Source organism: Etheostoma spectabile, chromosome 2 (genome assembly GCF_008692095.1).
Source record: "Etheostoma spectabile isolate EspeVRDwgs_2016 chromosome 2, UIUC_Espe_1.0, whole genome shotgun sequence".
NCBI classification, from domain to species: domain Eukaryota; kingdom Metazoa; phylum Chordata; class Actinopteri; order Perciformes; family Percidae; genus Etheostoma; species Etheostoma spectabile.
In genome coordinates this window covers 24,037,724-24,051,669 of record NC_045734.1, presented here as the reverse complement: position 1 = coordinate 24,051,669, position 13,946 = coordinate 24,037,724, and the positions used below count along the sequence as shown (strand labels likewise).

General features: G+C 39.6%; 1 protein-coding gene across 1 annotated transcript in view; it reads right to left on the bottom strand.

Moving 5' to 3' along the window:
• sdk1a (sidekick cell adhesion molecule 1a) overlaps window positions 1-13,946 on the bottom strand; it is a 259,374-nt gene that overhangs the window by 48,666 nt on the left and 196,762 nt on the right. The window contains 5 exon segments of the mRNA XM_032542220.1: window positions 1,228-1,326; window positions 2,271-2,466; window positions 7,729-7,844; window positions 11,495-11,676; window positions 13,784-13,924. Coding sequence (XP_032398111.1) covers window positions 1,228-1,326; window positions 2,271-2,466; window positions 7,729-7,844; window positions 11,495-11,676; window positions 13,784-13,924 — 734 coding nt within the window.

Genomic DNA, 13,946 nt, shown 5'->3' with positions numbered 1-13,946 from the left:
TACCCCAAAATTACTTACAGAAAGATTTACCCGCCAGAGAACGTTGCAGATTCAGAATGTAATCGCAAAATATATCATATACATAACATATCAGCGTTAATCAAACACAAGAACCAGGCTGTGTTTGTGTGTGTGTGTGTGTGTGTGTGTGTGTGTGTGCGCGCGCAGAGAGACAGAGAGAGAGAGTGAGAGAGAGAGAGAGAGAGAGAGAGTGAGACAGAGAGAGAAAGAAAGACAGACAGAGAGAGAGAGTGAGAGCGACAGAGAAAAAGAGAGACAGACAGAGAGAGAGTGAGATAAAAAGAGACAGACAGAGAGAGAGAGTGAGAGAGAGAGACACAGCGTTGTCTTGTGTTAACAAATTGACCATTTCAGCAGAGGTATTCATTTCCATACAGGTTTAGTGAATTGACAGTTAACGGTGAAGAAGGGGATTTGATTCAGATTTTTTTTGGCAACAGTAATGTTATTAGTTAGTAGTAGACTTTATTAACCCGACCCAGGTTGAGTCTGATGAAAAGTGCTGTGTGTGTCTGGTTTATCTCTGAGATTTTCTCGCATTGCACAACGCTCTGAAAGAATAATCTCCAAGATTACTTTATGTTCTGCCTTTGTTTAGAAGTTGTAAATGTAGGCTACAGCTCACAGCAACTTAATACTATATAGTGTCTGGCGTTTGTTTGATATTTAGCATTGGCAATTGGCTTCTGTAGACACGGAAAAGCATAGCGACTTTTTGTCGCCAACAGTCGCAATGTTCCTTTCAGTTATCCGCCCGTGCGCTCGGAAAGTGAAGAAAAGCAAGTTTGGTATATCCAATCATGTAGCTAACGTTGGAAGCAGGAAAAGAGTCAAAGCAATTCAGGAATTGTTGTTTGTTTATTTAAAGTCAAAGACAGTCCAAAGTGGGTGTGGGTCTGAGGTGTATTTCACATTTTAGCTGCCAAAGCTCCGCTGGTCTCTGTCTCTGGTCCACAGTGTGAGAGGGAGAGTGCCCAGCGGCTAGAGCAGCAAAAGCCAATATGTGCTTCTTTTACTTATATTTAATGATATATTTGCATTTCTAATCAAAACAACGTCAATCTTGGCACTGCACTTACTCCTGCAAGACGCAAGATATCTGTCAAGTTTGAAATCCATCACAGTAACGGTTCGAGAGATATGCGCATAACACACAGACAGACAGACAGACAGACGTTCCTGCAATTTATAGATAGATGCTCTAACCAGTGATGATGCCATTCTTATCTTCAGGCTCCGCCCAGCTGATTCTGAGGGACGTGTCCAAGATTTCAGTGAAGCTCAGGGATCGAACGGGTCCAGGTGCTAAAAAACAATGTACATCAGATATTAGTTATATTGTAACTTCTTCAACAATATGGTTTTCGGAAATCATCCCTCTACACAAACACAACTATCTCTTGTCCATGCAGCCTATTACCTACTGCTCAACTTCACACACTACCTCCTAATCACATCTGCATTGACCAACACGCAAACACACACACACTAAGGTGAATGCATGCCTGTCGGTTCTCATTTCATGTATGGCTCTCTAACCACTCTCCCTGCAGAGCGATTAAGCTATTCATCTGAGACATTCAATAACAATCACACACACACACACACACACACACGCAAAAAAGCTATCATCAAGCAAGAATTACACCCACCGTTAACCCTGCAACACGCCCAGCCCCCAATCAATACCAGTCCATGGATGTGTGGAAGTGTGTGCGTGTATTTGTGTGTCTGTGTGTACACACATCCCTGTCCCACTCAATAATTGCTGGTTGGTAATAACTGCTTGTTTGTCTGCCTATAGGCTATTGAGTTTATGTGACGGTGCGACTGTGTGCATGTGTACTTGCAACTGGGAGTGGCAGCTATTATGTTTATCCATGGAACAGTAAACTATAAATACAAATGTACACGAAAACATATGAATCCATTACCTTTAAGAAGACACAGTGGAGAAATTGAATGGGGGGGGGGGGTTGGAATAAGAACTAAAAGATTAAAAACTAGACAAAAGTAAGTAAGAACCTGAGAAAACACACTGTGTTCATAGCTGTGTATCACACTGATGGAAACAGCTGGACTGAACACAGAGCAAGTCAATACACTTTCATTATTATTCATAGGAGAGGCTGATATTGTGTTCTGTTCTGGCTTTATTCACATTGAAGTTTGTGTGTGTGTGTGTATGTGTGTGTGTGTGTGTGTGTGTGTGTGTGTGTGTGTGTGTGTGTGTGTGTGTGTGTACTCACTGTCCTCATGTGTCTGTAGCAGAGTGGGCAGGCTGCGGGGGCCGTCTCCAGGTGTTGTGAAGCAGAGGGTGGAGCCAAAGTACCAGGTAAATTTCTTGAGTCCGCTGACTAATCCTGTGTGGCGTGAACTGGGATAGTCTGGGGTGATGGTTACCACAATATTATCCTCTGGAGACTGCTCTGGCCAGACCAGCAGCTGTGTGAAATTGAAAAAAAAGGTTACTGGTGACATCTAGGTTCCAAATAGCGTCTATGGAATCTTCTTTCCTCCAGCAGGTCACCACAACACCTAACATGTCCATCACAGTTATTTATTTGTTGTATTCTATTATGTTTTGTTTAGTTATTTTTTTAATCAAACAGTATTGGCTTCAGGCTACCAAATCCAAATATTATTATTCAGACTGCAGTTATGAAACAAAACTTATTTGTACCACAGTACAGGCTATGGTGAATCTTTTTTTGACTCCGACTGATACCTACAAGTTTTCTGTCATTAAAGTTTGAAACTGCCAAATGCTATTTACAAATATGTGAAAATGGCAAAAAAATATTCATATGTCATTCCCTAAAAAAGTTATCTGCATTCCAAACATTTATTTATGTATAAATGTAATACTTAACATAAATCCCTGCCTGCAGGCTATTAGCAGTCATAACAGAGTCTGAGGACAAACACTAAGTTTGATTATCAGTCTAATGAAAAGTTCATTTTCTCTATTGTGATGCTTGATTTATATTCAGAACCACAGCAGTTTGGTTAGCGTTATTGCTTCATACACAAAAACAGACACAAAAGCATACACTTACTTACATATTCATAATAAGAGATAAGCCTTGGGCAACACTGTGATATGGTTGGATGGTGGTGATATTTATACTGTAGTTCCTGGTTTAACAATAAGTGGCTAAGATGTGAAGTTAGCGCCACATTTTCATCAGAATTAGGCAGTGCAAAGGGTTAATGGTAAGTACAAACCCATAATACTGTTTGCACACAAGCTGTATATACTTATATAATTCAAAATGTGTCTTTAATGGCATATTGTAGATGAGACATGTACATACATTCATTATCACTGCATTGCCATTAGGGTACAAAGCAAATCTTTTATTTAAATCTGTATTTGATAACTCTGACCTGTATGCATATTACCGTCTTCAGAAACGAGCATTAAGAATAAGTTGTGTACATTGAAGACATTCCTCTTAGCCTCTATTTCTTCAAATAGGTGTCCTCATTGTTTATCAAGGGAACCATCTCCTGACTGGTTTATTCCTTTGTAGTTCCTTCATGACATATTTGCATACAATCATCAATTTCATTCACTAATTCCACACTTAGCTTTTGTCTCTTTGCTGTACTTTCCAATCTCAGTTTAGAATACTCTAATGAGGGTCACATTTTTTGAATTTGTCTTGAATTTGTTTAAAGGTGTCCTGCCACACAAAACCAAAGAAATAAGCAAAGGAATCAGGCCAATTACAAAAGCTGGTCTGTCTGAAGTCATGTTGCCTGGGCTAATTACAATTCATGAGCTTGCCCAGTTGCGCTGGGAAAAGGATGCTGATAGCCAGACTCTCATTGGCTAGTTGTCAGCCAATCAGAGTCAAGCACCTTAGCTTGTTGAATATTAATGAGAACTAGCACAAATCGAGCTGAGTCGTCCTGCAGTCTTTCCATACAGCGTTAGAATTACTTCGTATAACCAACTAATATTTACCTAATGGACTCCCTATATAACCAACCAATATTTTTTCTTTGTCATACAAGTTTATAGGCCTATTATTATTTGTCTTTCTTTTTCTAAGTGTGTTTGTTTTCTCCTTTGTCTTTCTTTTTGTTTTGTGAAGACTTAAGGCCATGTCACATGAATGTAATCTGTTAATGAAGGCGTTTGTGTTTTCCTGCATGTATTATGAATAAGTGTTGTGTTTAAAATGATCGATAGATAGATACAAATTGGGGATAGGAAATTCTCATTAACATTTTTTTGCAAATTCTACAGTGTATTGTATATTTTAGTTTTTTTTATTTGTGTGAATAAAGAAACGAAACGTCTTACTACTCTGTGCTCTCAATGCTTTGCAAACTGTCTCAGCTGCTTTGAGCTTTGAAGCTTTAAGACCTGCTGTTTGAAAGATTTAGGGCCCTATTTTAATGATATAAGCAACTGGCGTGAAGCGCATGGGGCAGGTGCGTTTAGGGCGTGTCCAAATCCACTTTTGCTAGTTCGATGGCGAAAAAAAAAGGGTCTGTGCGCCGGGAGCATGATCCAAAAGGGTTGTACTTAGTGTCTTCATTAATTCATAGGTGTGTTTTGGGCGTAACTTGTGACAAACCAATCAAAGTGTCATCGCCCATTCCGTTTAAAAGCCAGATGCGTTTGTACCTTGGCGCATTGCCTTTACGATGGTAAGTTTGCACCGAAATTTTTATTGTAATCTTTTGCATATTTGTGTACTGCTGCGCTTCTGCGCTGTGTGTGTAACAATCATAGTGTGCACACGCTGTGCACAAACCTAGGCGCATTTTATTAATTTGTTGTTCAAATAACAATGAAAAGCTGCGCTATTGACTTTAGACCAGGTTTTGTTGGTCAATGGCGCGATCACTTACCGCTACCTCATGATAGCAATAAGCCCAGAATGCACCTGAACACACCTCCCTGTAAGACCAGCAAACCCATGGGCGCAAACCCATGGGCGCAAAAGATGGGCGCAGGTGCATTTGCTATTTAAACAACATGGGCACTGGATGGAAAATTGACAACTATGTCGGTCTTAAACTAGCAAAAACACTTGCGTCGGGCTTTGCGCCGCGTTGCGCTGGGTGCAAGATAGGACCCTTAATTGGTTCTAGAATCTAGACTATTTCCTCTTTCTTCTGGGTTTATCCTCTGCACAGTACATTAGGTAACACTAACAGAACAGTACCAACACTGTTGCATTATTTTTGGATGCGGTACCACTGTGCATAACCCACACTGTCCCTGTATAGTATGACTTCAATTTTAAACAAGCGCCTAATGTTAACCATTCTCTCCACTAAAGTTGCCACATGCAGTCAGTGATGGAATAAACAGTTCAAACTCTGTGAAGGTTTCATTGAATTTAATCTAGCAGAGAGAGAGAGACCCAGCGACCGGGCCATTGTGGAGCCTCACAGGTCATAGAGTGATTGAGTAAACAAGGGAGTGATTTCAGAAGCAGCCTAAGACATATTGGAGTTGTATAATGTATGTTGATATTTATTTACTTTTTATTCAATCAATATGCTTCTTGGTAGTTAACCACACTGGGTTTTTTGGATGTTCATAACTACACATTTTGCTTTAAATAGATTGGTGAAATGAGTGTTACAGAAACATGTTGTCAAATTCACCAAAATAAGAGAAATATTCAGGACTAACACTGTAAAGGCTGTTCCAATGTACCCAGTGCTTCACATTGTCTGCACTGGCAACCCAATCAAAAACACAGGGATCTCCTGCTAGGAAAAAGTCTGTGATATTACCCAGTGACAGTTGAGGGGCTGCTTTTCTCTCTGCCTAAAGGGTGCTGCACTGCACTCAGTCTGTCATGGTAAAATAAGGTTTTCTATTGTACTTTATTATCAGCACAGTACAGTTTGGGTGCAGTAGAGTGCTGATCTGGCACCCTCAAGCATCTGGTGCTAGTCCACTTTCAAAGGGTGCTGGGATGATTGGGTCTGCTGTTGCTATAGTAACATGCGCATTATGAACCAGATTGCAATGGAAACCCAAAGTGGGCTGAAGAACACATGCAGTACAGTGCTGTCCCCAAGTAGAGCTGAGCAGCAGAGACACAACACCACAATGGCACACAGGGGAAAAAACACACTTTGATCTTCCAGCTGCCACATGTGGTACCTCAGGTATAAGCTAAACGTCTTCATAAAGGTTTCTGTATAGTACATATTTTTAGCGTATATTCTTTCTGCCTAATTCACTGTCAAAGCATATTTTATATAACCATGATAATTCAAATATTCAAACATATCTATTGTAGCTAGAGAGATAGAAAACGTTATGTAAGGTCAACTTGTCTTAAACTCCACTCCATAAGAAAAAATATGTCATAAGACAGTTTCAAGGACATGTAAATGTAGACTCAACAGAAGTGGCTCTACCCTCCCCTACAACAATCAGTTTTGAGCTATATTATTAAGGGTACTGTATACAGTCAGTGATCTGTGGGGGGGATGAGATGAGGCTTTGCTTCATATCCTCTTTTAATTAATATCATTATCTACTGTCCTCTAACCAGCACAACGCACTCAAAGATGCACATCCGCATGTGCAGCAGCACCGAGAAGCTCCACTGAGTCTGAGTGGTAAAGCCTAGTATATAGAGACAGCATCAGAGAGCCACATCAAACAGAAGCAAAGGCGTATAGTAATTATCAACCAACAAAGACAGCAACACTCACACTCTCTAAAACATTCACATGGACCCAACGATGCACAACAAGAATAAGATGCATTTTCTTTTCATGTTAATCAGTTGCTTAGGGGTTGGTTGCCACAATAAAGTAAAGAATGAAATGCATACCAGAACTACTATGTATGGATCACTCAAACTATTCAATCCTTCGCTCTCACCGTTATCTCATTATCCCGCTTCTTTTTTATTGTCTCTTATTACTCTTCGGTCCCTCACGCCCAATTTTCCTCAACACCTCCTCTCCTCTTATCCCATTGACTCCTTTCTCTTTTTCATCCATAAGTCATTTTTATCATTCATTTCTACCTGGACCTGATCCCTCACTTGGCTGGGCTAAGCGTATGGGTAAACAAGAGCAAGGCAGCGCATTTTGGGGCATGGCGTTTGAGCTAAAACTCCTTGTAAGGGGTTAATAGGTTTTTCACAGAATTTACAGATACATCCTCACAAATGCAAATATTTACAAGGGTCTATTTTTATATAAACTGTTAAATTGATGAAAATATAGATAAATAGATTTTTTTGATAGATTTTATAGATTCTGCTGGGAATGATCCATGGATTGCATGTATTATGATTCATTGGTCTTGGACTAGATACCTCAGTATTACTAAAATATTTTGAAATAAAAATGATATTATTATAATATTAACCGGATGAGTAAAGACATTTTGAACATTTAAAAGTCATGCTTTATGTGATTTATTTTTTTGTATATCATCATTAAAATAATTTAATTTCTCATGAAAAATACTGGTGAGATCCTGCACACATGACAAAAATATTAAAGGTCTTTCACTTCATTGAACTTTAATGTGTGAACTTGCCGTGTTTCTAAGTATTGTACACATGCACGCACGCGCGCACACACACACACACGCACGCACGCACACACACACACACACACACACACACAAACACACACACACACACACACACACACACACACACACACACACACACACACACACACACACACAGAGAGGCTTACCTTGTATCCCTGGTTGATGCCATTAATAAACTGCTGAGGCGGAGGGTTCCATGTGAAGCGGATGGTAGTCGAGTTGATAGCTAAAACTTCCACTTCCTGCGGAGGTGCTGTGGGAACTAAGCACACAGACACACACACTTAACATTTAGCTGCAATGGTTACACCACAGGGAAGAGGATTTGTGTTTAAATACACTGGGGAAAAAACAAATACAGTATACTTGGAGCCCTAAGCTGCCGAATTAAACAGTTTTCTGGGTTTTGCTTTTACTTTTTACAAGTAGTGGCTGTACATATATCATACAGCACCATATTTCAGTATTTCACATTGAGATTAAGTTCATTTTTTAATTAAAGATATCTGCTAGGCTTGCAAAAGTTAAATGTCAAACCTACACTGGTATTCTCTGCTGAAAAATTACCTAATTTCTCAATAAAATGAATCTCATCTATTGTATTTTGCATTCACCTGTTTTGCATAGTATCCGTTTAGGAATGACTAAGAGAGATTAGGGTACTGCTCCTTCAGTGACCGGTGCCGAACAATTAGAGCTCATAAAGAGAGATAAAATGATAAATATAATTATTAACGATTCAGTCAGTGACCTCAGGAGGACAGACAACGTCCACAGAAAGTAAGATGACTCGATGGAATTGTTGGTTCAATCCTGTAGCCTCATCACTCATCATCTTTATTACCTAAATGATGTTACTGCATAGTACGCCATGATTTATTGATTAAAAATGACAATTTATCAGACACATAACGAGATGAAAATTATGACTGTGATTACAAAAAATAAAGTTCAAAATCGACACAGTAGTGTATGAGATATACTGGTTTTTAGTACACTGTACGGGTCAAGCTAGAAGACTCTATACAGTACAACTCTGGTCATAGCTTGGATAGTACTCCTTGTGAGAGATAAACTGAATCATGTGTTAAATCACTGCCCCTTTAAATTACAGAAATATAACTATTTTATCCATGGAACAAGTATTTCCTTGCTACTTTACTTTACAATTGCGATGCACCAGCATTACTAGTGTGAATTACTTATCCCTTGTTGACCTGAAATACAAAAACATCCACACATCCATGTTGCTAACAATCTGTAATAAAGTACTGTAGGACTTTTCTGTTTAAATTTGAATATCGGTTCAAATATTCAACAATAAAAAGTTGAATAATAAAGATTTGCAGTCAAACTAAAGCAGAGCAGTAATAATTGATATAGTAAATAGCAAGAATAGCAATGTTTGAAGCACTCATAAACTTGGCCACCATTATCCACCAGAGAGTGAGATGGAGAACAGAGCGCTACGAGATATAAGAGGTTGTGGAATATACTTTGTATATTACAGTGTTTTTTCCCTATAAAATGTGGGTTACTTGTTAGATTTGAAAAAAAGGAGGCCGGTGGGAGGTACATATGGTAAACAAGGGCTGAACATGTAGTGTTTGGCTCACACACGATAGACACTAGATTTCCTTCATCCACTCCAAGATTGGTCCAATGTCTCTTGTTTATTTTTATCATTTTTCCTTCACGTAAGTGTATGAATGTGCCTCAATATGTGAATCTTTATGCGTTATATACATCAAACCAGCGAGAGAAAGAGGTTCCATAATAACATTAAAGTCATAAAAAGCAGAGTGTGACTGTGAAATGTGTGTGTTTGCTCTTATACATACAGTATGTGTGTCTGTGAGCCCATGTTATGGTGATTACACTGTAAGGGGTTTATGCTGATGCTTGAGAGCCACAGAGTGATAATGCACTGTTGCATGATGGGAATGTCCTTTACATCTTACGTTTGAGCCAAAGAGGCCAGACGACACACAGACACACTGAAAGAGGAGAGTGAACTGAACAAAAACTAGTGAAAATGGAAGGGAAGGGATAGCGAGAGAGAGAAATAGAGGCAAAGGATGAGAAGAAAAAGAGGGGGATGGAAGATTAATTGATGTTCACGATGCCCCCCCACCCCAACCCTGTTGAATGTACTCCTGGGGATCGGCTTCTAACCCCTCGTGGCTCACAGCTACAGATAAAACCCTAAACTCTGTCCTCTGGGGAAAACTTAGTATGCGTGTATGCCTGTATTTAAGAGAGCGGGAGAAGAGCAATGTTATCAGAGTCTAACACTGAGTTCAACCATATCCTCTCAGAGATAGTGAGAGAGAGAGAATGTCCAATCCATTGCAGCCACTCCCATTAAACCACATTAGAATAATTAATGAGACTAACTCCCTCTCCTGAGTCTATAAACCTGTCCTGAACTCTTGCAATAATGACTGTGAGTTTTATGTACATGTGTATGTGTGTGAGCGGCGCAGCCCATCTTTAATAATGATTATATACTGATGAAATAAAAGTCGGGAAGAGAAGATTGCGTGTTTAAAGAAGATTTACCCACACGGCCACTGCCTTTCCTCTACCTTTTAATTTGTTCACTTACATTCTTTCACTACATCTGCATGGATTTACGTTTGAAAGACTTGAAAGTGTGTTCATCTGTGTAGCCATGTTCATTACAATCAACACACACTATATATATATATATATATATATATATATATATATATATCTCTTTCTGTATCTTATAATATATTTTTAGAGGCCCACAAACTTCCTCCAGCTGAATCTGCAGCACCCCGAGGTGCTCCTTGGCCAGATGGGAGGTGTAATCCTTCCAGCAAGTCCTGGGCCGCCCCTAGGGTCTCCTCCCAGTTGGTTGAAGCGGATATGCCTTTCAGGGGATGCCTCAGGGGCAATGTTAACGCGAGTCTAAAATGCATTAACTGGCTTCTCTCAAAGCTGAGCTCCTCATCCTATCACTGAAAGAGAAGTCACAAGCCTGCGGAGGCACTGCTGCCTTTATCTCTTAACTCTTGTTTGGTCACTACACAAAAACGTGAAAATAGTTGAGGATTTATTTACCTATACACTATTGCAACCTGCTGCCGTTATAGAAATGTATCTGTGGTGTACTGTAGTGTAAAGGTTTTTACTTGTGTATGTGTCTACAAAGTTGCATCCACATTAAAAAGCAAATATCTGGGCAGGTAAAGCTAAAGTGTGTAAGTGTTGTAAACAGCATAGTCACATGCCAGTTTTTTTAAGTAAGTTTGTGTAGGTGGGAAACCCATTGCCTTTGTACTTAATATTCTCTTTTATATCATTAATAATGAAGGTTCATGCACAACCACCAAATCTGAATGTGGGGGTGCATAACAAGAAGTAGCATGTCCTTCAATAGGTGCGACCAATGTTTGGTTTGTTCACTTAAGGAAATGTAAAAAATCTATTAATCTAGTTCCTAACTATTATTCTATTTATATAATTTATTTGACCACCAGGAAACACTTCAAAAACACTCCAGCTTTGTCTCACCAACTGCTTGAGAACTACAGCTATATAGAACTAGCTTGCAAAGGTGTGTCGTATTTTTCTTGCAAGCCAATCAGAGCAGACTAGGCTTTGTGAATACAATGTGAATACAAGTATATTTACACGGATAGTATGAGAAAAATAATTAGTTTTTTTAACATTTCTGAACATGTTCTAGTAGAAATCCAAAATAAAAGAATGAACCTGAAAACAAGCATGATATGTTTCCTTTGTACATTGAAAGATCATGCTACTAATATTTTGATGCTGGAACACTTTAGGTTCACTAAGCTGTGTGTATGCATGGACTGATTTCTTGGTACATTTGCTTTGCCCTCTAGGAAATAAAACTTTGTGTGAGTCTTAACTCACCTCCCTGCAGAGTGTACTCAGTGACAGGGCTGCTGTAGACACCCAGGCCGGCTCCAGTGAAGGCAGCCACCTGGATTTGGTATTGTGTCCAGATGATCAGATCTTTCAGCAGACAGTAGTTGGTCTCTGGGCTGCTAATGTTCTTCTCCTGGTAGTCCCCTGGCAGCCCTGCCAAACGGTACCTACACACACACAGACACACACGCACACACACACACTTGTAAATATGTTGGTTTGTCAGTGAGGAAAGTAAAGGGATTCAGCATAAGTCAAAACACATAGACACGTGTGTATATTATGGCTGCGGTAGAATACATCTGCTGTTAATCGTAAGGGTTGATGGTTCAATCCCTGGCTCTTCCTTCTCACGTTTTACAAAAATAAACCCAGAATAGCTCCTGATATATGTACTTTCCTCTCTGGCTGGAGGCTGCGGTCCATCAAGACCACATCCACACGCCACGTTTCTTCTCGACTGCTCCTGGCCTCATCAATAAGGCCTGGAACCCCCAAGGACTTACACAATAATGTTTAACATTAACGTTTAATCTCCACACGGACTTGCGTCACTTTTTTTTTTTATTGTACATTTATTTTTTATTTATGATTCTTGACTTTCGCAGTCCTTAAAATACCAAATACCAAATTCCTAGTATACAAAAACCTACTTGTTAAGTCGCTTTGGAAAAAAGCATGGAAGGAATGAACATAATATAACCAAATGTGCTCATAGAAATGTGCTCAAGCCTGGAAATACTTTGCACATAGTTTAATAATACAATAACATAAAAGAATACTATTGTGCATGCTGTATAGTCTAACTCCACATTAAATAATAAACATAAAAATATGACTTTAACACAGCATCATTCATGTTGGACATTGGACAGGCAGATAAACTATATTCTAAAGGATTTCTATTGTAGATAAGTCGCTTGAATCATGTCAAAATCTCTAAAAACCTTTAATGCCTGGTAGACATCCCTGAATAGTGCACCTTCAAGGCCTTCGCTTTACTACATGTGATATAAATGTCCACTTAAAAGGATATATGACCCAACTAGATAGTGAGGTGTAATACCACTTAGGTATGGTACATATCTGATGGAGCTGAATGGAGTAATAATCCACATGTCAGCGTTTTAATATGGCGCCTATTCTGTGTAACAAGATATTCCAACGTTTTACCGGCTGAGTCAGCACTCTATTACACATGCATACTGTAAACACACACACACACGTACACACACACACACACACACACAAACGCACTTGCACACGCACACGCACGCACACACACACACACACACACACACACACACACACACACACAGACACAAAGTGAGGAGGTGCCGGAGGCTGACAGGGGATCTCTGTAGTGGGAAGGAGATAACCCCTTTCTCTTCTCTCTCCACCTGACACAATGACAGTGACACTTACACTGGGGCAGGAGCAGAAGGGGGAGTAATAGTATTAAAGTAGAAATGAGAATCCAAAGGGAAGGGCAGGAGGAGGTAGATGCTCTGTCCTAACAAGCTGAAATGATGACAGTGGAGATGTATGAGTGTGCGTTTCTATTTTCAACTGATTTCTGAAGAGGAGATAACCCACGGAACGAGGATAAAGACCTGATAACTTCTGCTGCAATTATATGCAAATGTCATGTGATACAGTGTGAGGACAGTTTGATTACACCCAGTGTGTCACACTTTAAGTAGACATCAAAGTGAAGGACACTGGACCAAGGGCACCAAGAGCTGTGAAGTCTGTGTCTGTGTGTGAATGTATGAGTAGACTGATAAGATTACAGTATACATGTTCCTAGGTTTTTTTTCTCTACTGGGACTGCAACTATGATTTCTTTGCAGTGTTGAGTAACCAGTAATCCATAGTTGTTGTTTTTTTTACAGATGTTAAATCTTAAAAATGTCAGAAAATAGTAAAAAAAAATGTCTGTCACAATATTCCAGATTCTAAGCTAACCATGTGAAATAGCTTTTTTTGTCAATCTAACAGTCCAAATAACCCAAGATATTGTATACACGTCATTGGTATAAAGTAGCAAATAGAAGCAAATCCTCACATTTGAAAAGCTGGTACCAGTAAATGTTTGATAAATTACTTAAATGAGTAGCAGAATTTTTAACAGCGTATTTTCTGGAATTTCTGGAATCTACACAGTGCAGAGGTCCCAAAGTCCTGAAAGACTCAGAGTGTAGGCTTTTTAACAGCAGTGTTATGAAGCCAAATACTGTATGTGTGTGTATGTTTCTGTGTCCGTGTATATACCTGAGTACGTATCCTCGGAGGACTCCATTGAGCTGGGGTTCTGGCGGAGGCTGCCACTGGACCATGATGGACTGGTTTGTCCGCCCACTGGCCACAATATTCTTTGGAGGAGCGCTGGGTGCTTCCTCTCTCAGCATCAATCTGACACACACACACACACACA